This window comes from Miniopterus natalensis, chromosome 4 (assembly GCF_054644295.1).
Source record: "Miniopterus natalensis isolate mMinNat1 chromosome 4, mMinNat1.hap1, whole genome shotgun sequence".
In the NCBI taxonomy this organism is placed as follows: Eukaryota; Metazoa; Chordata; class Mammalia; order Chiroptera; family Miniopteridae; genus Miniopterus; species Miniopterus natalensis.
Window position 1 is genome coordinate 67,456,545 of NC_142084.1, and position 26,928 is coordinate 67,483,472.

The following is a 26,928-nucleotide window of genomic DNA, read 5'->3' on the forward strand; positions in this document are numbered from 1 at the left end:
ACGTGCCTAGGTTGCAGGTTTGATCCCCAGTCAGGGTGGTGTGGGAGAAGGCAGGTGGGAGGGATGGGCCTAGCTGGCTCCTGAACCTTCCTGCTGCACAGTATCCTGCATGTCATTTACCCACACAGTCTAGAGACTGCCAGCATATGCAGGGCTCTGAGGGACCACAGCTGCCAGGTCCTGATCCCATAAACATGTTCCACAGTGATCCGACTCAAGATGCAGGATAGAGCGCCAGATGGCTTGGAGGCAGAGAAGGCTCCCTGTAAGAAGTGACATGCAGGTAGACCCTGGAAGAGGAGAAGGTGGGGCCAGGCCTCCTAGGTACCAGGCCTGTCTAGGCAGAGGTCTGCAGGGGAGAGGGCCCGTGTCATGGCCCCCAACCCCTTTCTCATACCACACCCCCCCCTGCACTCATCCTTGAAGGGAGATAGTCTCTTGCAGGTGCTGAGCCCAGGGCTTTGAGCCAGAAAAGAACTGAGGTTTGCTGTGGAGGTTGGAGAACTGTTTTATTTTTGGGTGGCTGCTGCAGGAAGAGAAGCTGAGTGTTTCCTCTTGTCCCTGTGGAGAGCTGGAGCGTGACTGTCCTTGGGAACTGGGTCAGCTGATGGGAATGGGATGGGTGATCCTGGATCCTCCAGCTGGTGTCCTCATTGCCCCTGGCACCGAGTGGCCAGTGCCTATGCTGGACAAGGTCCTCAGTGATATGAGCCCATGGAGTCCCCCTGACCTGGCTGCAGAGCTTCAGAGAGGAATTGCCCGCACATAGTTTCACAAAGGCCATGTGACTTGAGAGTCACTGCCTGGAGATGGATTATCTGAACTTCAAATCTCAGCTCTCCCACTGAACTTGGGCCAAGTCACTTCACCTCTCTGGGCCTCAATTTTCTTATCTGTAGTACAGGCATTACAGAAATGCCTACCTGCTGAGGTGTTTACTAGTGAGGAGCATATGGGACCACATGCTGGGCCTGGCTAGAGCAAGCAAGGGCTGTTAGCCATAGTTTGTTAGGTTACTGTGATGGGAAGGCGAACTTCCTTGTACTCATTTTTTTCTGTCTTGTTACCCCTGTAGGTAGAGATTCTAGACCTACCAGCCTGTCTTTGTCTCCATCTCCATCCTGTCTATTTTTTTTGTTAATCCTCACTGGAGGATATTTTTTTCCATTGAATTTTTTTTTAAAGAAAGAGTAGAAGGGAGGGAGGGAGGGAGGGAGGGAGGGAGAGAGGGAGGGAGGGAGGGAGGGAGAGAGGGAGGGAGAAGGGGGATGGGAGAAACATCAATGTGAGAGAGACACATTGATTGGTTGTCTCCCATACCCCACCCCCACTCCCGGCCCCCAGGCCGGGGATTGAACCTGCAACCCAAGTACATGCTCTTGACTGGAAATCGAACCCAGGACCCTTCAATGAGAGGGATGATGCTTTAAGCACAGAGCCACACTGACCAGGGCTTAATCCTTTCTTTTGAGGCAGCTGATGGAATGTCTGTGCTGTGGTTTATGTAGCCACATCTCCTCCTGGTGGACATGGAAGTGATTTCTAGTTTTGTACTTTGTGAAAGCTTGGTAGTACACATTATTGCTTCTCTACAGTGGTCCATTTCTTTAGACTCTTTGCTGTGTGACTTATTTCCCTATTTTTAGCATTACTTTTTAGCAGGAGCCATGATCTCTGAGCCTTGTTTCTAACATTTATTGTGAAAATTCAAACATAAGAAAAAGTTGAGGGATTATATAGTAAAACCTGTAAACTCTGCACCTCTGTCTTACAATGAACATTTTTATTCCTTATCCCATATCTGGATTTGGGTTTCTCTAGTTTGATGATAGGACGAGCACTGCTTTGTTACTTATTTTTTCCCTCCATCACAGTGTCAGTATGGCTTCCAGACACCCTGGACTCAGAAGGCATTCAGAGGCCTCTGACATCTACCTGAGGCCCTGCCCAGAAAGCATTTTTCCTGAGGGACTCATGTCTAGGTGGGGATCCCCTTGAATAGCCAGGAGGGGAGGAGGGACATTGAGACAGGCTATAGTGAGGCCAGCAGTAATGCCCTACTTCCCATACCATGTGGGTGCCTTGGGGAAGGACAGGTGGGTCCCAGGGACATGTGCCAGCAGCTTGCATCTCTTTCGACTGTGACCCACAGTGAGGGAGGTTTTGCATCATGACCCAGGACTCAGTGTCAGGTATGACACCATAGCAGAAGTTTCATCAAATGTATATAACCTGTGATTTGGGTGGCATATGCCATATTTCCCCTTTTATTCTGTTCATCCAAAAAGAATAAATATGGTCACATCCACCTGTTGATTTAAAAAAAATTTTTTTAAACTCATAATATGTCACAATGTGTAGTTTTGCAAAATGCTTCATGAGAATGTCCGTTCCATGGGGACAGGATCTTTGCCAGTTTTGTTCCTTGTGAAATCCCTAAGGTCTGAAAACGGGCTCTGTCTACAGGAGGCCCCCCCTCAAGTACTAGTCATGAGGATGAATCTATTGCTCCCCAGATTCCTAGAGTGACTGTGACTGATAATTCACTTTCTCTGCTTGCTCAGCACCTGTCCCACAAGGCCGTCTGCTCCCTACCCCCTACAAGACTACTCTTTCTAATTTTGAGCATCTTTCTTCCCTTTGCAGAATATGCCGAGTTTTTGCACTGCAAGTCCAAAAAGTTTACAGACTTTGAAGAAGTCCGACAGGAGATCGAAGCGGAGACCGAAAGGGTCACGGGGACCAACAAAGGCATCTCCCCAGTGCCCATCAACTTGCGAGTCTATTCGCCGCACGGTAGGCAGAATGAGCATGTACCTATCACAGTGGCAGAGGAGAGCTGGACACAGGTTGGGTTGGCCTTACTGTCACAAAGAATATGTCCTCCCATTTTCTTCACATATACCTAGCCCTCTTGATCTGTAGCTTCCCACTTTTAATAGAAAGGTGGTACTGAGAGATTGATCTCAGCTCTAAGAAAAACAGCTGCCAGGAAGACTGTCAGGAATGGTGGGGACTGGGGCAAATTGTAGCTATATGCTCCTTTTATTTATGTATTTATTTTTTATTAAAAGAAATTTTTAATTACACGTGACAGTCAGTATTCTATTAGTTTCAGGTGTACAGCATAGTGGTTAGACATTTATATAACTTAGGTGATACCCCTGGAAGTTTAGTACCCTCCTGACACAATACATAGTTATGACAATATTATCAACTGTATTCTCTATGGTGTACTTTACATCCCCATGACTATTTTGTAACTGCCAATTTTGTATGCTCCTTTTAAAAGGGCAGATACACTTGTCTCCCAGGCAATGGTGGCCACATAGTGACAAGTTAAACCAGCCCCAGGTAGCCAGGTCTTTCAGTTTCTCAAGAGGATCTAGAAAGACTTCTCTGCAGAATGTCCTAATTTTAAAACTGTGTCATTTATTTTTACTTATTTTTAAAAATATATCTGTATTGATTGCAGAAAGAGGAAGGGAGAGAGAGAGAGACAGAAACATCAATGATGAGAGTGAGTCATTGATCGGCTGCCTCCTATACGACCCCTACTGGGGATCAAGCCCGTAACCCGGGAATATGCTCTGACCGGGAATCGAACTGTGACTTCCTGGTTCGTAGATTTATTCTCAACCACTGAGCCACACTGGTCAGCTCATCTTTTTGTTTTTAATATTTCCTTGGTATTGGCTGAATCTTTGGGTTGAAATTCATTTAGCCATTTAAAGCAATTTCAATCTGCAAATGCAGATGTCCTCATTTAAAACTATCACTGAGCCCAGCCAGACATGGCTCAGCGTTTAAGCATCAACCTAGGATCCAAGAGATCATGGTTGGATTCCCGGAGGAATCCTGAGGCTCACTGACCACCTGGCCCTTGGGGAAATGGGCTGCTGAAGTGGCTGTAAGTGGCCTTCCCTCCTGAGACCGAACACCTTTCCCTCTGGTTTCCCTCACAGTGTTGAACCTGACCCTCATCGACCTCCCTGGCATCACCAAGGTACCTGTGGGGGACCAACCCCCAGATATCGAGTACCAGATCAAGGACATGATCCTGCAATTCATCAGCCGGGAGAGCAGCCTCATCCTTGCCGTCACCCCTGCCAACATGGACCTGGCCAACTCAGATGCCCTCAAGATGGCCAAGGAGGTCGACCCACAAGGTAACCACCAAACCCCACAGCAGCAGCTCCCTCTTCCAGGTTCCCCTGAGAATTGCAACTTGCCCAGCATCCTTGATTCCAGGATGTTCTCTTTGGCACATGGCCTCCCTAGAAAAAGGTCTACATGGGACATAGCATTTCCCATGAGGACTGGCAATGCTGAAGGGCATCCTCCAGGAGGCCATTATGTGGCAATTGGACATTCCTCAGACACAATGGCCCCCACTTCACCTGCACTGAAAGCTAATGTAGGGCATTGGGAAGAGCCCAGTCCTCCCAGGGCACAGATGCAAGTCCAAATTCCATCTCTAGAAGTTACTTACCTTCCTGAGGCTTGGTCCCCTTTCTTTCCAAATGGGAGCAGCAATCCCAACCTGTGTAGTTGCTGAGAAGACTGGAGTTGTCTCCATAACTGTTCAGGGCCACGAAGGGGAGGTGAAAGAATGAGTTAGTGAAGCAAGTTGGGGCAGTAGGTAGTAGTGGGAGACTATGGCATCTTTGGCTCAGGACATTCTGGGTCAAACTTTTCCAGTGGCGATTTATTCAGTAAATGTCAGTTAAGCACCTGGTGTATGCCAGGCTCTGTTTTGATCTTGAGAATTTTGCAGGGGACAAAAGTGACAGGGTCCCTGCCATCAGGAAGCTGATATTCCGATAGGGGTGACAGAATCCAACAAGGAAATAAGCAAGTGGGATAATTTCTGGTAGAGGTAAGCACTGGAAGAAAATAGAACCCTTGGAGAGTGACAAGTGGGAAGGAATCAGAAGCCTGTGAAGATGTGAGGTTTTAGGCAAGGCCAGAATAATGAAAAGACAAAAATCCAGGAAAATAGACAATAGATGCTAAATTGTCTGGGTGTGATTTGAGCCTGGGTTGCCCAAGGCACAGCAAGGAGGCTAGTGTGTCTGCAGCAGAGCCAGCTAAAGGAAGGGCAGAGGAGATGAGGGCAGGGCTGGGGACAGAGCTGGTTGAGCAGGACCGTGTGGGAAGCCATGGGGAACAGATTTATTCTGAGAGTGTTGGAAGTTCAGTGGAGTGTGGCACACACTAAAATATATTTTGCAAAATGCCGTTCAACTGCATGATTCCATAGTGTTTTGGAGGGAATTAGGGACCAGCAAGGAGTTGGGGAGACAGGCTCTGTGGCTCATGCTCCCTAGTTTCCAGCCTTGTGGCAGGCCCAGGGTGGGGTGAATGGTGATTGGCCTTGGGTGGCTGCTGTCTGCCGTTTCCCACCCTGGCCTACTAACTCTCAAACTCCAGGGCTGTACGCATCTTTATCCCATGGTCGATTGGTATGCGAGCTCCTCCTCAAGGTCATCCCAGATGTGCTTTCCCTGGAGGGACTTCCCCTGCTCACAGTCTCCCACAGCAATCTGGTCCCCGCAGCCTGGTCCCACGAAATTGGGTGTCACTGTGACAAAGATGCTGCAGAGGCTTGATCATGTGGTGAGAAAATCTGAGTACAGTTAAGCACCATTTGTGAACTTGATGCTGGCATTCTGTCTTAAAAGAAGTATCTTTCTGCCTTTGAAACTATTCAAACTATTCATAATTTTTACTCAAAAAAATGTCACCGTTGTAAAATATAGAACCTAAAAAGTGACAGCTCCTCTTCCCTGTAGAGTTACTGGTAGCTACAGTTGGCATATATCCTTTGAGAGTTTGTTCTTCTGTGTAAACTTGCATTTTTATTTATTTATTTTATTATATTTTTTATTTTTTATTTTTTTGAGAGAGAGAGAGAGAGAAGCATCAATATGTTGTTCCGCTTATTTATGCATTCATTTGTTGGTTCTTGTATGTGCTCTGACTGGAGATTGAACTCACAACGTTGGCGTATTGGGATGATGCTCTAACCAACTGAGCCAGGCCAGGGCTAAACTCATATTTTTAAAATGGGATGATCTTGACTTATTTTTCTATGATGTGTGTTTTTTCCTATTACCATAGGGATGTACATACATAACCATACACTGGGCGCGCCCCATTGTTGCCTTTTCTTTCTTCTTGCACAGCTGGGTTGTTTCAGGTCTTTATTACACAAAGGTTCAGTGACATTTGATGTTTCCAATAGAGTTGATACCCCAGCCTAGGTCTTCTCCCCTATCACATCTCTCTACCTTGCTCTGGTTTTCCCCTCTGGCCCAGGCACAAGCTTTGTGCATATTCATAGCTGTGGCCCCTTTGCCCTTTGAAGATGCCCTCTGATGTCAGCTTATAATCTCACAGCAGAATGGGCACAGGCAGAGATCCCAGAGAGGGCATTCTGTCTCCCTGCTAGATGCCTACCTTAGTGCCCACTGGAGATCTCCCTGGGCCTCCCTCTGTCCCCTGAGTGTCATACACGTGTGTACACACAAACACACAGTTGGCACAGAGACATCCAGGGGAGGTTGCAGGGGAGGCATTTGCAGGGGAGGTTGATCTGCAGGTTTCAGGCTTTGCTAGGAGGTTCCCTATGGCTCTGGGTGACCTGAAGAGAGGCAGAATTTCATAGGTGGCTTCCAGAGTGGAATTTTGGCCATTCAAGCGACAGGTTACCCTAGAAACAGTAGCCTTGGTTTTCATACTGTGTTGGAACTTTGCACCCAAAGAGCACAGCATGGAGCCTCTGTCCTAGGAGCTCAATGAGGTTTCTCCTGATGCTGCAGCAGCAAGACAAAGTCCCTGATCGTACAAATGACAATAATGGTGGCCAGTGTTTATTGATTGAATGTTTGCCACATGCCAGATTTATTCTTATGGCCAACCCCCTGATATTGGTGCTGTTACTGTGCTCATTTCACATGAGAGAAACTAGAGTCCAGGTAGGTGACACTGTGATTTGTCCCAGGTTGTACTGCATAGGGGGCCCTTGGTGACCTGAGGCATCTTCCTAATAGTGTTCTTGATCTCTGGGCTCTTTTAGGCCTGCGGACCATTGGCGTCATCACCAAGCTCGACCTGATGGACGAGGGCACCGATGCCAGGGATGTCCTGGAGAACAAGCTGCTCCCTTTGAGAAGAGGTGCGGCTGGGTGGGAAGCTATGAGCCCTGGGGTGGGGCAGCAGGAGGCCATAAGGCCAGAAGGGGAGACCTGGAGAATCACAGGGCCAGGGGAGGGCAGGAAAGAGAGGTGTGGAGCAGGAGAGCTGGTGCACCTCTGCTTTTTGAAAACAGAGTTTGTTTTTGTTGTTCTTATTACTGAAACCTCAGCAAATGCTCCCAGATATGTTCCTCCATCACCCGTTTCCCCACTGCCCAGAAGTCAGTGCTTTCTGTTCCATCGCAAACCCTTCTAACTTCTTTTTTTCCAAGTGAACGTATGTATCTTTCTCTTCTGTTTGTATACACTCATTTTTCAATTACACACTTAACACCCGCTCATTTAGGGAACATGAGAAAACAAATACCCTTGAACAATATAACATGGGTTTGAACTGCCCAGGTCCAGTATAAATGGATTTTTAAACTGACTCACACAGTTCAAACCTGTACTGTTCAAGGGTCAACTCCCATTGGGAATCTGCATATGCGCAGAGCTGGCTAAAGTTATATGTGGATTTTCAACTGCACTGGAGGTAGGCGCCCCTAAGCCCTGTATTGTTCAAGAGTCAACTGTATATAAAAGAAGAAACTAAAGTCATCCACAGCCTAATTCCCCCAGATAACCACTAGTTAACACTTTGTGACTGTACTTCCAAAACGTTCCCAAGAATTTGTAACCTTTACTCATTTTCATACTCACTTTCTGTCGTGAACACTTTCAAACAGTCTTTAAAGTAGAATGGACCCAGCCTTGGTGGTTATCAGCACACAGCTAATCTTGAATCTCCCACATGTCTTCGCCTCCTGTCGTCATATTCTTCCTGGGGGATTATAAAGCAAAATCTGAGGCATCATATCATTTTATACATATCTGTCTATGTTTCTCTTCGAACTGTTCACCCTCCCAACCCCTTTGTTTCTTCAGTATCATTTATTTGTGGAAGAAACCAGATCTCGTCCCACACTCAGGATTTGGCCAATGGTAGTTCCCTGTGAACTGGTAATTAGATCTAGACAGAGGCCTGCTTAGACTCAGTTTTAGGTTCACATCTTCTGATAGAAGTAACCTAAGTATTTCTCTTTCCAAAAAATGAGTAGCAAATATTTATTAAGTGTCTCTTATGTACCAGATACTGTTCTCAGCTCTTGATGTGTAAGAGCCCACTTAATTCTGATGACGACCAACACAGTGGATGGTTCTGTTTTCATCCCCATTTTATGGATGAAGAAACTGAGCCACAGAGAGGCTAAATCCCTTGCTCTAGGTCACACAGCTAGCAAGTGGCAGAGCTGGTTTTGAATGCCAGCCCTCCAGTTCCATGCTGCTTTGTGATCTGATTTTCCATTTCACGTAGCAAAATAGCAGAACATTTCCCCACAACAGGCAGATATTCTTCAAGATAGATTCCAAAGGTCCTGCGGAGCCCCTTACATGTGTGTGGGCTGTTTATTACTCACTCCCCATTTGTTGAACACTCAGGTTGGTTCCGGTTTTTCCCTGCGGTGCAGTGTTGACTATCGAGGTTTTTTATTTTTTAAGGCCATTTCTTCCCTAATTACTTTGCTGCCTTTCCCATTCCTTCCCTCTGGGATCAGCTCTCAGCTGTGGGCACCTCTGGCTGTTGCACCTAGCCGGTCCCATTTAGGTCTTGTCTGTTGCTCCTGGGACTTCCCTCCTTGATATCTGGGATAGCCATGGGGGAAACGTTGAGACCTTGATTTCCACCTTCTCCCGGCACTGCTGAGACACTGAGTGATGAGAGGTGGCCCTAAATGAGGACAGAGTGTGGTCAGGAGCAAAACCTAAAAGCCTGTTTGGCTATAAGGATCAAAGGCTGAAGAGCAAACACGTATCAGAGATTTAAGAAGAAGGGTCAGTGCTGAACAGGGGAGCAGACCCCCGTCTGTCCCCACACCCTCCACCAGCAAATCAACCCTGTGCTCCCTTGCACATGTTGGACAACCATCTTAAACTCCAAGGGACACTAGCTGTGCTCAGCATTGCAGCCTGGTGGCTGGATGACATGCGCCTCCTCCCCGTCCTCCCCACTCACTGCTGTCTATGTCTCCACTCCTCTGCCTTCCTGTCTATTTCCAAGAAAGTGGCTCTTCCTGTCTCCACTCACACACTCGCTTCAGGCTTAAGACCTCAGGCTCTCTCGGTTTTCTCTTGCCCGAGGCTTTCAGAGTCTCTCTAATTGGATCCTTTTACTTGGTTTATGAAAGACTCAGAACTGCAGCATGTTTAGGGGATCCAAGCCAGACTCTTCTCTGTGTCCCCTACTGCTTCCTTCTGCTCACAGTGATAGGGATGGTAAAGATTTTGGGCTTCCCACAGATCTGAGTTCTCCTACTGATCCTCTCTGAGACCTTTGCAAGTGACCTCACCTTGGCCTGCCTTGGTTCCCTCATCTGTAAAGTGGACATAATGACACGTATGGAGAGGACGAAAATCAGGCCCACATAAGACTGGGCACATGCCACTCCCCTCCTCCTCAAGGGAAGTGCTAAAAGACCCCCACTGTCAAGAGAATGGAGATAAATAGATATGTTTATCAACTTCAGGTCTTTTGCCACCTATCTGCAGTCCACTTTTCCAACTTTAATGATATGAATAACCACCTCTGTTTATTGAGCACCTACTGTGTTTTTATTGATTTTAGACATAGAGGAAGGGAGGGAGAGAGAGAGAGAAAAAACATTGATGAGTGAAACATCAATCAACTACCTTCTGCACGCCCCCTACTGGGGATCGAACCCACAACCCAGGCCTGTGCCCTGACCTGGAATTGAACCAGCAACATTTCAGTGCACGAGACTACACTAAACCAACTTAGTATGCTGGCCAGGCATACTAAATTCTTTATTTCCCACAACACCCATTTGTGTACCCATATTGCTTGGTGCCTTGTATCCATGCTCAGGGGCTCCTGGCTGTTCTGGCTTTTTGAACACCATCCCCTTTCCCTTCTCTTTTTTCTCCTCTTCTTTATGTTTTTCTCAGTCTACTGTTTATTTCTAAATATTGCAAACCTTTTCCTCACATAGCATTTTTATTCTAAAAAATAGTTTCTTACATTTGGAAAAAAAATTCCAACATGGTACTGAAGGCTCTTAATTGAAGAGACTGTCTCTCAACCCCCTCTCCCAAGTCCCATTTCTCATGTACTCACAGTTAACTGTTTCTTGGGTTTCATTTAGAAAATTTTAATATGAATACATTCATTTTTATTTTATTATTATTATTTTTAATATATCTTTATTGATTTCAGAGCAAGGAAAGGAGAGAGAGAGATAGAAACATCAATGATGAGAGAGTCATTGATCGAGCCCGCAACCTGGGCATGTGCCCTGACCGGGAATCAAACCCCGATCGCCTGGATCCCAGGTCGACGCTCAACCGCTGAGCCACGCCCGGCCGGGCAATACATTCATTTTTAAAACTCACCCATGTTTTCTTTAAGTACCTCTGTAGTTTTGTATTTTATGTGTAAATCAGTGATCCCTCAAGAATTAATTTTGGGAGGTACCCTACTTTGCTAACAACGACCATTGAATAATCTAGCTTTCTTCCCACTGAGTTTGAAGAGTTAGCTGTTAGTTCCCACCTGCTGCTGGGTATGGTTTGGGTTTTCTTTTCCATTCATCCTCTGGACATACATGCCCCAGTATTCCCAACCTTTCCCAATATAATAGCTTTAGAATAGGTTTTGATGTGTGGCAAGATTAGCTGTCCGCGAATTGCCCTTCTTTTTGAGATTTTTTTTCTTCCCTGTCTTTAAATCTCAGCTTCTAGATTTCACCTTTAAAGCTTATCTCTATCCACTCCCCTCACACCAGGCTGGATGTAATCTCTCCTTCTTCCAAACACATGTTGCTTTTTAGGACTGCCCTCTGTTTGCATTCTCCATGTTGTTTCTAACTAATGTATACAGCTTGTAAACCAGTCTCAGTGACTCATAGGACAGAATCCATGTATTCACCTACACCTTGCTTAGCTCTGTGCCTGGGCTGCAGTGGACACCTGGGCACCTTGGCTTGCCTGGTAGTGGCCTTACCTTGACCTTCTCTCCCTGCAGGCTACATTGGTGTGGTGAACCGCAGCCAGAAGGACATCGAGGGCAAGAAAGACATTCGCGCAGCGTTGGCAGCCGAGAGAAAATTCTTTCTCTCCCACCCAGCCTACCGGCACATGGCTGATCGCATGGGTACCCCACACCTGCAGAAGACTCTGAATCAGGTGTGTCAGTGCTTTTCTGCAATTGCACATGCTCAATCAAGTGTTAGGTAGTGATGGGGGCCAGAAAGTGAGTGGGCACAGAGCAGGAAGGCAGAGACAACAGCCCAGGGGAGCAAAGAGGGAAGGAAGTGTTCAAAGGAAGGGGCCCTCCAGGAAAGGAAGTGGGTCTGCCTGGGCAGAGGGCTGGAGGATCAGGAAGGGAAGTAAAACTACCCTGCAGGCTGCCAGGGCCTCCTGAGAGCCAGCAGCTCAGCTGTACTCCTAAGGGCCTGGCTCTACATCAGATGTTTCCTGAGGCGGTTGTCCCCCTCCCCTCTGTTTCCCCATGAGTTACATGGAGCCACTCTAATGCTCTAGGATGCTGTCAGAGACCGGGGTGGTCTGCAGAGCACATAGCTCACCCTTAGAAACCTGCAGCTCCCGCAGTGGGGCCCTGGGCAGGGTCCCTGGTCACAGAGGACTTTGGGGTAACCCAGATTCATACCACAGAGTGTAATCCTCCTTGAAGCCTTGTGTCGAGCTTGATGGACATCTTGTAAGTTCTTTTCTATTGCAGGGCAGATGGCAACAAAATGCTGCTTTTCAGTTTGGGGATGTTGGCTGATTTTATGGCTTTTGTTTTGCCCTTCTTCCCAACCAACCTCCCTTCATCCCTTCCTCCCTTTCTTCCCGTCTCCCCTCCCCTCCCCTTCTCCTTCCTTTCTCCCTTTCTTTTATCTCTATATCCCTCCTTTATAATAGTAAACAAAAAAAAGTCATACAGCCCAAATATAATGCATGTCCCATCCCTTGAGGTCGCCAGGGTCATCATTTCCTAGGATTCCTTCTAGAGACAGATGCTCAGGGCCTAGAGGGCTGATGTGTCTGTGTCGCCCTCCTTTCTCCCTTCCTCCTGCCTTTCTTGACCTTTCCTTTTTTCTTCTTTTTTCCCCCCACCTGAACAGTAAGATATTTACCCAGTACTCTGGCTTTTTCTCTAACACCACATCTTGAGACTCGTCCCCTAAACTTTTCTGTACCACTGCCTCCTTTTAAAATTTATAAGTAATGAACAAATCCACATGATGCAAAAGCAGAACAGTAGAGGAAAAGGAGGCTGCGGTGCAAGGTCTCCTTCCTGCCCACCTGCCCCATTCGGCCTGTTTCTTTCACATTTGTTTCACATTTGTTTCTTGTGAATCTTATTTTCTCTGTTCTTGCAAATGAAAACATGTTCTTACTTTCTCCTTGTCTTTCACAGAAGGGAGCATTTAATGCATATCTTTAGTACCTTTTCTTGCAGGGCACCATCCCCATGTCTGTATATGCGCCCAGTGTCCCGCTGTCCACATGTACTGTCTGTCATCCATCCGTCAGTCATTCAGTCCAGGATCCTGTGGTGGTCTCCTGGGCTTTTCACTGAGTGGCACTTGTGGGAGGCTGTGCTGGGTCAGCACACATGTCCTGGCGTGTGCTCCATGGTGTGAACACCCCAATTGATCTGTCCTATAAAGTCCCATGGGCTGTTCTCAGCCTCTCCTTGCTCCGTGCACAAGTGTGGCTCCAGCTGATATTCTCTTGCTTTCTCTTGAGGCTGGGGGTTGCTGGGCCCAGGCACCATCATACATGGCCCTCTTTCGTGCTGGCACTATCCTCTGACCTCTGGCCTCTCTCCTGCAGCAACTGACCAACCATATCCGGGAGTCATTGCCAACCTTGCGCAGCAAGCTGCAGAGCCAACTGCTGTCCCTGGAGAAGGAGGTGGATGAATATAAGAACTACCGGCCTGATGACCCCACACGTAAAACTAAAGCCCTACTGCAGTACGTGTGACCTCCCCAGCCCCCCAGCCTAGCTCACTGGGGCCTCTACCCAGCCACAGGGTTCCGGGACTAGGCTGGGCACTGATCTTCATTCATCCATCTGTTCATTCATCTGTTCATTCAACAAACATTCAACATTTCCCAAGGGCCACCTGTGTGCCAGGCCCTGTCCTGAGCACTGGGATCACTGCAATGCATGGGACAGACACTCATTCCTGCCCTATATATTCAGAAAGGGGAGAGGGGGAGGGATGAGACAAAAATAAGTAAATAAAATGTGTAGTGTGTGCAATGGCAAAAATATTAAAGTGGGAAAGAGGCATGAGAGTACCAAGGTGGGCATGGTGTGCCATTTAAAATAGAATGGTGAAGCCTGACCAGTGTGGCTCAGAGGTTGAGCATTGACTTATGATCCAGGAGATTGAGGTTTGATTCCCAGTCAGGGCACATGCCCAGGTTGCGGGCTCGATCCCCAGTGCTGGACATGTAGGAGGCAACCAATCAATGACTCTCTAATCATTGATGTTTCTCTCTCTGTGTCTCTTTCTCTCTCTCTCCCCCTTCTCTCTGAAATCAATAAAGACATATTTAAAAATAAAATAGAGTGGTCAAGAAGGCCTCTCTGAGACTGAGAGACAAAGACCTGAAGAGATGAGGGAGGGAGCTACACAGAGCCCTGGATGGGGCCCAACCAGTGCAAAGGCCATGAGGCAGGACTGTGTCCAGCATGTTGGAGGTCCACGTGGCTGGAGCAGAGGGAGGGAGGGAGGGAGAGTGGGAAGAGGTGAGGGCAGAGTCTGTAGTGCCTTGTAGACCATGGGGAGGACTTTGGCTCTTGTTCTGTGTGCAGTGGGAGCCATATTTTGTTCTGAGCAGAGGATGGGAATTGCCTGACTCAGGTGCTCACAGGAGCCCTCTGGCTGCTGTAGGGAGGACAGATGTGGAGGGGGGTGGGAGCCAGACCCTGTGTTAGCTGCTTCTGTTTGGTCTCTTTGAATCTTCACCGTGATTCTTGAGTCCAACTCAGAACCCTAAGAGACTCACTGCAGTTGTGCAGCTGAGAGGCAGTGGAGCAGGTGTGCCCCACCATCCCAGGTTCTCACTCTAGGCTCCTCCTGCCCCTATAATCTTTGTGTCTGCCCTGCCAGGGACCCTAGTGCTGCAAGGACTTGGCTAGAGTAGGTTCCAGAAACTCTCTGGTAGCTTATGTGGCAGATGATGGTATGCATAAGACTCCTCCTACAGGCACATCAGAGGGACACTGCTCACATGACCATCATAGATTTGACATCCCCCATCCTCGGCCATGTGGCAATGCATGGTGGTAGGATTGAGATGAGAAGGCTTTTATGTTCAGTCAAGCTCAACTGCATTCTGCAAAACTTTCTACAGAGCAAACACTGATCCTTTGTAGACTTGAAGAGGAGATTTGGTCTAGCACATGCTGCAATCAGAGTAATCCTGGGTCTGCTGGGCTTCCCCTGGCTGTTGACCATGCCTCTCTGAACCTTGCATTCCTTGCCCCTATGTGAAGATGTGAGGGAGAAACATCAATTAATTGCCTCCTGTATGTGCCCCAACCAGGATCAAACCCGTAACCTAGGTATGTATTCTGCCTTGAAATCGAACCCGCCACCTTTTAGTGTATGGGATGTCCCTCCAACAAACTGAGCCAGCCAGGGCAATAAAATATTTTTTAATTAGGGCATGTATATTGTTTTGTTAAATATAATTCTGGATTAGAACTCTTAGTAGACTACAGTGTAGTGTAAAAATAACTTATATACACTGGGAAGCAAATTCGTATCACTAACTTTATTGTAATATTTGCTTTATTGGGGTTGCCTGGAACTAAACTTTCAATATCTCCAAGGTCTGTCTATACTTGAGTAGACCAAGAATTTGGGAGGTAGAGATGAGGAAATGATTAAGGCAGACAGTGCAAAGGACTGGGGGGAGCAATCAGAAATGCCAAGGAAAACCAAAACACTAGTAAATATCTTAGATCTTCTCCACTGCCCGCCTTGCGACAGTACTAATTAGCAACACTTCGACGCTTTGTAAGGGCTGGGCTGGGTTTTAAGGGGCCACTTGTGATATTAGCACATTTTGTCAATTATGTGACATTTTGACTTCTCTGAATTCAGAAGTTTTAGGTGAATTACAATGAATTGTTAGCATTTTAAAAAAATTTTTTTGTGTGGGTATATAGACTAATGGTGCATTTTAGAATCAATGACTTCTTGGAGTTGCTGGAATCTAGGAACTTTGAATCCTTACGATGACCTTGTGTTGAGGTGCTGGTATGATTAACCCACTTAGCAGAAACTGAGGCTCAGAGAGACAAAGCCATCTTTCCAAGGCCTCAGCCTATACTGGTGAAGTGCCAACCCACATGGCGGGAACCAGCAGAAGCAACCTGAACTGTGTGGAGGGACTACATTTTCACTCCGTGGTCCTGCTGGATTAGGCCAAGCCCCAGGGCAGAGTTGAGGTTTCCTGGTTGTGACCCCTGTACCTCACCCTTGTCATCTGCAAAGTGGAGTAATAACTGCACCCTCTTCAGTTCAGTGAATGATTGTAACAGGCCTATGGAGTGGACCTGGCGTGTAGTGAGTGCTTGCCACCTGCAGCTCCTGAATTTTGTTTATTTGTTTTGACCTACACATAGATTTTGCTACTAAAAATGAAAAGAGGAAATTGAACCATGGCTTGACTCAGGACATAACACCGGAGCTTTGTTGAAACCTCTGCTTGATGTTTGGGTTTTCTTTTTCCTTGTAGGATGGTCCAGCAGTTTGGGGTGGACTTTGAAAAGAGGATCGAGGGCTCTGGAGACCAAGTGGACACACTGGAGCTCTCTGGGGGTGCCCGAATCAATCGCATTTTCCATGAGCGGTTTCCCTTCGAGCTGGTGAAGGTAGTGTGGCCAAGGCTGGGCCCTCCTGTCCCTGGTCAGGTGCCAATCAGCTCGGCCTTGAGCCCAGCCTCCTTCCAGAGCTTGAGGTCTTGAACTCCGGCCTTCATGCCTGAGCCTGCCCTGGGCAGAGTGTGGCCTGGAGGAAGCGTCCCCCATGGATTTCCTTCCCTGAGCAGGCAGCTTACAGCTTTCCAGCAGAGCTGTTCAAAAAGTTTCATTTTTTTCCCCTGACAAAAACCAATATATGTTTTTTGTAAAATACATAGAAAATAGTGTTTGATTTCTCTGTTCTCAGATGGAGTTCGATGAGAAGGACTTAAGACGCGAGATCAGCTACGCCATTAAGAACATCCATGGTGTCAGGCAAGTTCCATAGGGAAAGTAGCCAATGTCCTCTTTACCTTTGCAGTGTCACCCTCCAGCCTGTTGGTCCCCCAAACCTCTGGGTCCCCTGATTGTGAGGTCTTGACAGGATCCTGGGTGTTTCTCAGTAGGTATAACTCTCTCCAAGGGCACTCGAGGGTAGATGGGCTCAGTTCTATGTGAGTATATCATGAGCCACAGGGCTGTCTGCTGCCTTTGGGTTAAACATTGGTTAAACCCCCCAGTTAATTAGCATGAGCCCTACTTACTGTGATCATTCAAGAAAGCTCACTGCATATTTGCCCTGTGGGTGGGGGTGGGGAGCCAGATCTGAAACATGATTATAGGAATCCAGTGTTTGTTCCCTGTGAGCCTCCTGTGTCCCCTCCGTATTCCAACAAAAGTAGTCACTCCAGTCGTCCAATCTCACATCACCATGGGGTCCTCAGGTTGTCCTAGGGGTTTCCAGGTAGTGTTCACAGGCATCTGACCTCCAGACTTGACATGATCTTGGTTCTTTCTCGGGAACCTGGCCCATGCCTGTGAGATTGCTGACCATGCTTTGTTTCTCTCTGACTTATTTCCCTTGCCCTCGGGTTTGGATGATTTTAGGACCGGGCTCTTCACCCCGGACATGGCATTCGAGGCCATTGTGAAAAAGCAGGTCGTCAAGCTGAAAGAGCCCTGTCTGAAATGTGTCGACCTGGTTATCCAGGAGCTAATCAATACAGTTAGGCAATGTACCAATAAGGTATTGGCCCCTCAGCAGGGGACTCCTGGCCGTGTGGAAATGGGGTTCAGGGCTTTGGTATCAGGCTCCCAGTGCTGCTTCAGCCTGTGCCCCGTGGTACCTTTCCCCTGCCCCTAGATTGCCTTGGTTTCCAAGAATGTGGCATCTTCCCAGAGGCTGGGGCAGGGGCACGTCAGCCTAAGTGCAACTGCGGGGGGGAGCGGGGTATGTGTCAGGCCTCCAGAACTGGCCAGACTGGTGGGCAGGGCTCCCTGGGACCCTGATACCAAGCCTAGCATGTGTCTGATGGGGGTGTCATTGGGCTATCGCTTTGCTGCCTTCTGGGAAACAGAGAGGGACCCTGCATCAGCTGCTGGAGGCCAAGCTCCCTGAACCTTTCTGGCTGTCACTCCTTGAGTGACACCCTTGGGCTTCCCTGGAGCCAGTCATGTTTCTGCTCCCCAGGCTGCCAAGAAAGGCCCAAACACCAATATAATCAGTGCTTGGGTCCCAAAGTTGGCTCGGTTCCTAACTGCCTCCTCTAGTTCCCTTGCCTTCCCCAGGAACAGTGCTGTTCCCCCAGGCAGCCCATCCTCAGATCTACTAAGTCACAAGGGCCTGTGTGCCTGGGCCACTGCCTGCCCCCAGCAAGATGTACTGGGTTCCCCCAAGGACCTGGTTCCCAGGGCAGCATGCTTGGCCAAACAGCTGAAGCGCTTCTCGGTGGACAGTTTGTGCTTGCACGTCCACGATGGCCATAGAGCTCTGGATCGGCCTTCCTAGGCAGGGGTTTCTGCTTGAGCCTTCTGTACTCAGTCTGGAAAAGCCCACATTTGCTTCTTAAGCTTCTTTGATTGGAAAAGGGAGGGGAAAGAAACCCAGATGGGTTGGAGACTGTCATCCTCGAGCCCATTGTCGCAGATAATGAAACTCAAAGCATCTGCACACCCTTGCTGTCTGCATGATGACACTTACCCTTAGCACTTCTATAATTAAACCCAGACCAGTCCACCCCTGGGACCCAGGAAGCAGCTTCCGGGGCAAATGCGGGCACAGGCTCCTCCGTGCATGTCACTAACCAGCTGACTCTCGTTTCTCTCTCTCTCTTTCTCTATCTCCTGTCCTGGGTGTGTGGCCTGCACTATCCCTGCGTGTCTTTCTACTGGTCCCACCTTTCGCATGACCCAGGACGGGGCTCTTCACCCCTGATATGGCCTTTGAAGCCATTGTGAAAAAACAGATTGTAAAACTCAAAGAGCCGAGTCTGAAGTGTGTTGATCTCGTGGTCTCAGAACTGGCCACGGTCATTAAAAAGTGTGCTGAGAAGGTAATAGAAGGTTTTGTTATTATCACCTATGCATTTGTCCCCCATCTTCTCCCTCTGTTGTTAGTCTTAACTCATGCATCTGGGAGACACTGCCTCGGATGGACCCCCCTCTCCAATGGGCCAGTTGTCACTCAATGACATCTCAACTTTGCATTGGCAGACAAAATGGGGCAAGTTGCATCGCATGTGTGTTCCACCTTGGCAGTTTGGGCTACTGAAGCAGCTGGGAGACCTTTGATGTTGCCAAAAGCATTTACTCTTCAGGCAGTGAGGATGAGTCAATGCCCATTCCTGGGATCCTTAGAGAAAGGGGATTTCCAAACTCACCAAAGCAGTAAAACATTGATGTGCAGCTCTTTGTGTTATGTCATGGGACATTTACTAGGTTTTCATTAAGTGACTTTGACTGCTCAATTTTCTTCAGCTTGTGAGCTTAACCCAAACTGCAGAAGGTGGACTCTTCATGTGGTTTGGTTACTGCTGCAAAGGCTGGGGCTCTGGGAGTATTAGAGGGGTAGATTCTAGAAATGAGATGATGAATGGTTTTCTGCAAGGGGGTCCCTCCGAAATAGATAGCCCAGATGCCAACCCCCCATCTTAGAACAGTTGCTGTACTCTCATGAGCTGGGTGAGAGTATTTGCCCCAGTGACCTGTGGCTTTAATTATAGTTCGTGTCCTCGCTCTCACCCAGTGCTGGGCGGGAGGGAGATGGCTGTCACCCACTTTCTCTGCCACTTTTTACCTCTAAATTGCATTCTCAAAAAATATCTTTGCTTGTGCATGGGGATCCTGTCACTCTCTCCGGCCCACTGTCCCCCCACTGTCCCCTTGTCTCCCAGCTGGCATAGCTATGAGACAGGAGTGGGGTGGGGACTCGGTGAGCTGACCCCCGTATCACACACCTTCCCTCATGTTTTCTGTGTAGTTCGCATTGCTTCCTATGCCATGAGGACCCAGCCAATGCTGCCACTCTGCTTTCCCCCCAGCTCAACTCCTACCCCCGGTTGAGAGAGGAGACAGAACGAATTGTCACCACTTATATCCGTGAACGAGAGGGGAGAACCAAGGACCAGGTATTGGCTTTTTGTTTAAAATTTTCAGGTATAATTTACTTGCAGTAAATCTTGAGTGTATAGTTTTTTGAATTTTGACAAATGCATAAAGTAACTCCTACCTCAATCACAAGATAGAACGATTCCATCACCCCCCAAAAGTCTCATCCTTTGTCCCTCTGTTGTCAACCCCTCTCTGATCCCCAGGCCCTGGCAGTCACTTGGCTGCTCCCTGCCCCTGTAGTTTTGCCCTTTTTTCCAGAATGTTCTGTGAATGGTCTCCTGTACTACATAGCCTTTTGATTCTGACTTCCTTCTCTTAGTGTGATGTATTTAGGGTTCATTCTTGTTGTTTGTGGTATGCCTGAAGTTTGTTACTTTTTTTTAAAATATATCTTTATTACTGAAAGTATTACAGATGCCGCCCCCCCCCCATGTTTCCCCCATTGACCTCTTCCATTCCGCTCCCACCTCCACTTTTTTTTTTTAAATTCTCACCTGAGGATATGTTTTTTTAAAATTGATTTTAGAGAGACGAAGGGGGAGAGAGAAAATATCGATCAGTTGCCTCCCATACGCTTCCCAACCGGGGATGGAATCTGCAACCCTTTGTGTATAGGACAGTGCTCCAGCCGTCTGAGCCACCTCCCCAGGGCTGAAGTTTGTTAGCTTTTTTTTAATCCTCACCTGAAGTTATTTTTTTCCATTGCTTTTCAGAGAGAGTGGAAGGGAGAAAAAGAGAGAGAGAGTGATCTGAGAGAGACATATCGATTGGTTGCCTCCTGCACACATGCCCCAGCCAGGGCCAGGGAACGAGCCTGCAACTGAGGTGTGTGCTCTGGACCGGAATCGAACCCTGGGACCCTTTAGTCTGCAGGCCGATGCTCTAACCACTGACCCAAACCAGCTAGGGCTGAACTTCTGATACTTTTGATCGCTGAATGTATGGACCACAGCTTATTTATCTGTTTGCCTGCCAGAGGAATTAGGGTGATTTTGTGTTTCAGTTTTCCTGTGAAGACCATTCAAGCACACACAAAGGCAGAGAGTGGGACTCCTCCAAGTACTCACAGTGGGAGTCTCACCTCTTCCCTGCTGAGTGCATCCAGGGCCTTCATTCCGTTTTCATATACCCCAACACCCGGTCTGAGTCACTTTCCCTTAGTTGTCTGGTGTGGTCTCTTGACAGCTGTTTTTTTAAACCAGAGCTGAAACAAGTCAACATGTTATATTTGGTTGTGATATCACCTGTTTAGAATTGTTCTTCTCCCCTTGACATTGATGGAGAAGCAGCTAGCTCATTTGTCTTTCAGAGGATCCTCCAGTCAACCTGCGCCCTGTTTCCTCATAGCTTCTGTAGCCAATAAGCTATATAAAAAACTCAAGAGATTCTTGCCTGGACAGTGTGGCTCAGTGATTGACTGTCAACCCATGTACCAAGAGGTCACTGGTTCCATTCCTGGTCAGGTCACATTCCTAGGCTGTGGGCTCGATCCCCAGTAGGGGATGTGCAGAAGGCAGATGATGTTTCTCTCTCATCGATGTTTTTCTCTCTCTATCCCTCTCCCTCCCACTCTCTCTCAAAATCATTTTAAAAAATATATTTTTAAAAACCAGCAACAGTGGGTCCCACTGACGGAGCACCCTAGTATTTTCTAACAACCCCACAAAATCTGACCTAGTGCCTGGCCTGTTTTATGCCTGAGGGCTTAGAGACACAGTGAGGTGATAGGAAGGACCAGGGTACTGGTTAAGGACCTATCCCTTATCTTCGATGACATCCCAACTTGCTCCTGTGTGCCTCTGTGTGTGTGTGTGTGTGTGTGATTTTAATGTCCTCACCTGGCCATGTTACCTTTGCTGTTTAAATGTAGCACTTATGAAATGCCAGGTGCTAGCTAAAGACTTATTGTGAATTACTTAACCCTTTGAAGTGGGCCTCATGTGCCCCTATTCCACAGCTTGGTAAGATGTGGCCCAGGATCACACAGCCAGACAGTGGCTAAGCCAAGCCTGCAGCCCAGGTGGTCAGCCACAGAAGCTGTGCCTATGACCACCATGCTGGGCTGCCTCACTCTGCTCTGTTGGCTCAGTCTTACTTAGTTGTGAATCCCTAACGTCTAGAAATACCTGTGTTCCCTCCCCCTGCAGATGTACCCTGGGGTGTATGTTGGAGGGGAGATGTATGTATGGCCCCTGTTCTGCCTGAGAAGCAGCATGGTTCTGCATCCCTACCACATCCCCATGTGAAAAGTGCTCCAGCCACTGCCCCTTCCTGCCATGCTGGGCTCTATTCAAATGCTCCTCAGCTTACAATGAGTTTATCAGGATGTAATCTCATCATTACATCCTGATAACTTCATCCTAAGTTGAAAATACAGTAAGCTGAAAATATATTTAATACACCTAACCTATGGAACATCATAGCTTAGCCTGGCCTACCGTAATCGTGTTCAGAACACTTACACGTGCCTATAGTTAGGCAAAGTCATCTAATACAGTGAATACACTATAGAGTATTGATTGTTGACCCTCATTGTGTGGCTGACTGGGAACTACGGCTTGCTGAGAGAGTATCGTATCACATATCTCTAGCCCAGGAAAAAATCAAAATCAAAATTTGAAGTACTGTTTCTACTGGGTACTTACTGCTTTCACACTATTATAAAGTCAGAAAGTCATAAATCAAACCGTTGTAAGTCAGGGACCGTGTGTACTCACAGTGACCCCTGCTTTCCCCCAGATTCTTCTTCTCATCGACATCGAGCAGTCCTACATCAACACAAACCACGAGGACTTCATTGGATTTGCCAAGTATGTACTGTTCGGTACAGCGGCTGATGGGCTGACACCAGTCCACCCTCAGTTGGGATTCCCTCTGTGAGCTGGGGCACAAGGGTCTCTCTATCAGGAGTTCTGAGTTGAGAGTATCTGGAAGGTTGCCTGGACTAGTAGCAGCCCCTTCCCCATTGTCCCTACTGCATCTCCTATGGGGGCACCAGTGGTTTAAGGAAGAAAGTGCAGTCCTGGGGTCAAACTCATGAGGAAAGGACAAGGCTTGCTAGTGTCCAAAGCTTCCTTTCCTGAGGTGCTTCTCAGAGCCTTTTATAGACTCCTGTGCAATTTTCCCAGACTCTCCATACACACTTGGCCTTTCACGGAGTATCTCATGGGGTCAGGGCTGCCCAGGATCACCATGACTTCCATTATACACTGTAGGTTTAAAATCAGAACCTTCCATGGAATCCGGATAAGAGGTTAAAACAGGGAGCTCTGATTTCAGCAAGGTGTACATATAAATGCTGATGGTCTCAGGCATCTCCCACTGATTCCATTAGCCCCTCAGTAAGCATGAGTGTCACATGGATTGTTCTGGTGGCTCACAAAGGTTTTCTTGCCTGAGCCTAGTAGAATAACAGACCATTGGTAGCCGACTCCATTGTATCATTTAGCAAATATTTTTGTTGTACCCTGTTTGTGCCAGGTCTGTGGCACAGCAGCGAGCAAGCATAGACCTAGGTCCCCACCCTCAAAGGATGGTCCGGTGCCAGGGACAGACATGCACCCAGACAGTTAAGATACAGTGTGGTCATTGCTGGGGCAGGGACTGTGTAGGGCCCATAGGAGTCTAAAGGGTAGCCTTCTGGCCTGGCCTTGGGGATTCAGGGAGGCATCTTTGAGGAGGAGCCTGCTAGAGCCCAATCTTGGGCTAGCATACCGCATGCAGCAAGAGGGTCTTTCTGTCAGGGGTCTCTCTGTTGGGCTAAGTAGTTATTGGGTAGGACGTTTTTATCAGTGCATTCAGCACAGTTGATTGAGCAGCTGTTCTGTGCTGGGCACATAGTAGGTGAGTAGAATGAATGAATAAAGGCATGATCAGAAACTTCGGGCCCCTGCTGGGGGTGGGCTGGGGGTATAGGCAATGGGCCACCCCTCAGGCAGTTCTCAGAGCCTGGGAAACAGCCCCTACTGCTCCTATCCTCAGCATCCAGTTGTATGTGGGCTGAAAACACTGGTCCTCCCTGTTCAGTTTGCTCTGTTTTTCTCATCTTGATGTTTCTGCTTCTCACACTTCATCCACAGTTCCTTCTCACAATCTCTCCTGTTTTTCCTTTGACCACTCCACTCTTTCCTCTGGATTCCTGCGCCATCCCACCTCCCCCAGCTGTTACTATACTGAGCAGCTGGTGACCTGGTGGGTATTGCCTGCTGTGTGCCTTTTCCCTGGTGTGTGAACAGCTGGGGGTGGGGCCCAGGGTGCCAGCTCCACCCAGCATACATACAAACCAGGGCCCCAGACCTCGGTGGGATATCCCAGGATCCCACTGAACAGCCGTGGAGCACTGTCTCAGAGCCTTTGGACTAGTGATTAAGCCAGACTTGGGTCCTGTCCCTTCAGAGCCCACAAGCTGGGGACACATTGTCATTGAGTAAATTGTCACAGAGAAAATGAGAGTTGGAAAAGAGGGTAGATGAGGGGTTGTGTGAAAGGGGAACAAGGGAAGTATCCTGGAGAGACCTTCCCAAGGAAGTCCTGACAACCAGGTGATGGGTGGGGTACCCCAGAGAGCATTAGAGACAGGGAAAGATCGCCGGGAAGCCAGGAGAGTGGGGAGACCAATGCAAGGGGCAGGTGAGAGGCCAGGCCCCATCACTAGGAGGGCCCTGCAGGCCTAGGGGAGGGCTTTGAACTCCCCTAAGGCAGTGGGAAATCTCTGATTGGGTGCAGGCAAGGGAAAGGTGCAGCTATGTTGGCTTCCAGGAAAAGGAATAAGGAAGCCCTTAGGAAGTAGCTGGGACCTCTCTAGCACCCAGGCCTTGCGGTGCATGGCTTAGCTTGGTTCTAGCTGTCTTCTTCAGACCCCCTTTTTAAAAAAAAAATATATCTTTATTGATTTCAGAGAGAAGAAGGGAGAGAGAGTTGAAACATCAGTGATGAGAGTCATTGATTGGCTGCCTCCTGCATGCCCCCGACTGGGGATCGAGCCTGCAACCCCGGCATGTGTCCTGACTGGGAATTGAACCGCGATCTCCTGGTTCCTAGGTCGATGCTCAACCGCTGAGCCATGCCGGGCTGGGCGTTCTTAAGACACTTTTAATCAAACTTCTTCCTTTGCTTAGAAGTTCTGGACTGCTTTTCCATTGCCCTCTCCACACTTGAAACAGCCCAAAGCAAAAGCCCTGTAATAAACTCATTGAACATTAGGAAAGTTATTGGATAAAATTCCACCTCCATTCTTAATATGTTAACTTTTACTGATCAAGGAACAGAAATTTACTCCTTTTGTGCATGTGTACACACACACACATACAAACACACACTCAATTTATCCAACAGCCAACTTGAACTAGAGACAGTGAGTAAAAGAATGAAACCGTGGTTTGCCTTTTCATATTGTTCTGGAAGTTCCAGCTAAAGCAGTAAGGTAAGATATGACATTAGGAGGAACAAGTGAGCTAAGTAGGTGCAAGATATGTGACCTTCATCAGCACTCATCATTTTCTGGCTCGAGAGAGCCAGGAAACATGATAGATTAAGAAGAAAAGAGATCTGGGGCTATAGATAAATAAGAGACCTTGTAGAAACAGACTGTGTTGACCTTAACTGTCTTCTGGTTTGGGGCAGGAACCATCCAAGCTGAATGATGTTTATTGATGAGCAGCTGTCCCATGGTCTGATATCCCAGGTCTGACATGGTCAGAGCTAATTGGGACTTGGTGCTGGGTTTGGGGGGTAGGAATTGAGAGTGGGAGCAAGCCTCAAGTTTTTGACCTCCAAACAGCCTGGCTAACTTTGAGCCACCTGGGAATCCAGTTTCTCATGCCCATTCTTGGAGGCTCCAGTACCCAGTCACTTTTGGAAGTAACCGATGCTCTTAGGAGTGGCTAAGATCAGAGCCTAGAAGCCTCAATTTAACTCCATACATTTTCTTGTTCCACGAACCTGAGCTCTTTCCCTTGGGTAGCCCTTTGTGTGCAGGGCAGTGTCTTTCTGACTCTGCCCTTAACTGTCACTGGCCCCCTCATGTGGGGAAAACCCCCCACCTGGGCCATGAGGGCCTTTTGCTCCCTGTCCCTCACAGCATCTCACCTGCATGAGCCTCTCTCTCTGTGCTTTGGTTTCAGTGCCCAGCAGAGGAGCACACAGCTGAACAAGAAGAGAGCCATTCCCAACCAGGTAGCCACCCCTTCAGGGCCTGCAGCTCCACCCTTGGGGGCGGGGGCAGGGGCAAGAGGGCACTAAGGGACCACTGAGCCTTGTGATGCCATCTGGCATGTACATGCCTCACCTGATCCTTACCCCTGCAGCCTCTTGAGTCCACTTAGGCTTTGATGCTTCGAGAAACTGGTCTGAGAGCCAAAGCTCTAACAGGGCCTAGGGGGCAGATTTTGCAAACCTGTGAAGCCCTGTCTGAACATCCAAGGCCATGGTTAGAACTTGACCATCAGGGCAGCCCAATCACCCATTGTGTCTTCAGCCACATTGGGTTCTTGACCCCAAGGACTTGGAGCCTGTGGGAGGCTGTATTGTGATGAGTTCTGGGGAGGCCTGGGGTGGTTTGACCCCAAATGTGGAAAAACCCTAAGCTACATGCAGGGTTTTCTGCCTTCATGTTGTACCCCAGCCATTGGCCTGTAAAATAACAGCTTTATATTTACCAGTGTTAGGTACTTCTTTTTTTTGAGAAAATCGTCATCTTTCCAAAATTTTCCCCCAGTGTCCCCTGCTTCTTCACATCATGCGGGGACAGGGGCAGGGGCTCTGCTATTTATTTTGCACGATTATGGAGCCCTCTGGAAAAGAAGGGTGTAACCACTGCATGATTTTTTTGTGTGTGCTTGTTGATACCTATGTTGTTGCTTTTTTGTTTCAGGAGATGATAATGAATTAAATATTAACACCATGAATATAATTAATAGCATGTAATTTTTTTCTTTTGCTGTTTTTTTTCCCCTCTGCTCTTCTCTCTTCCCATTTTTGTCCCTTTCCTGCTTTTTCTCCGTCCCCTCATGTCCCTTACATCTCTTTTCCTCTGCCTGCTCTTCTTTGATTTACCTAACTATGCATTTTTCAAAGGGGGAGATCTTGGTAAGTACCCACTTAGCGTGGTAGCAAACATTAGAGAATGCAGTGGTGGTGGAGACCCCCCCCCACCTCTTAACATTCCCTTCCCCTCTAAATAAAAAAACAACTAAAAATCAAGCTAACCTAAAACCCCCTGCTGCAGCCTATGCCTGATGTCATTGTTGCCTTGTGCATAAGCTGACTCACAGACACTAACCTGACCACT

At 47.9% G+C, this 26,928-nt stretch overlaps 1 protein-coding gene across 5 annotated transcripts in view; it reads left to right on the forward strand.

The window, feature by feature from the left end:
* The window catches only part of DNM2 (dynamin 2), a 79,465-nt gene that overhangs the window by 33,712 nt on the left and 18,825 nt on the right, over window positions 1-26,928 (forward strand). For 3 of the 5 annotated variants that reach the window (XM_087816723.1, XM_016207919.2, XM_087816722.1), the window contains exons 3-13: window positions 2,647-2,796; window positions 3,966-4,169; window positions 7,082-7,180; window positions 11,281-11,441; window positions 13,101-13,243; window positions 16,028-16,163; window positions 16,459-16,526; window positions 17,139-17,277; window positions 19,571-19,657; window positions 22,380-22,450; window positions 25,763-25,814. In XM_087816723.1, coding sequence (XP_087672849.1) covers window positions 2,647-2,796; window positions 3,966-4,169; window positions 7,082-7,180; window positions 11,281-11,441; window positions 13,101-13,243; window positions 16,028-16,163; window positions 16,459-16,526; window positions 17,139-17,277; window positions 19,571-19,657; window positions 22,380-22,450; window positions 25,763-25,814 — 1,310 coding nt within the window. Of the gene's footprint in view, window positions 1-2,646; window positions 2,797-3,965; window positions 4,170-7,081; window positions 7,181-11,280; window positions 11,442-13,100; window positions 13,244-16,027; window positions 16,164-16,458; window positions 16,527-17,138; window positions 17,278-18,444; window positions 18,584-19,570; window positions 19,658-22,379; window positions 22,451-25,762; window positions 25,815-26,928 lie in introns of all 5 variants that reach the window. The other 2 variants (XM_016207920.2, XM_016207921.2) reach the window with 1 other exon arrangement.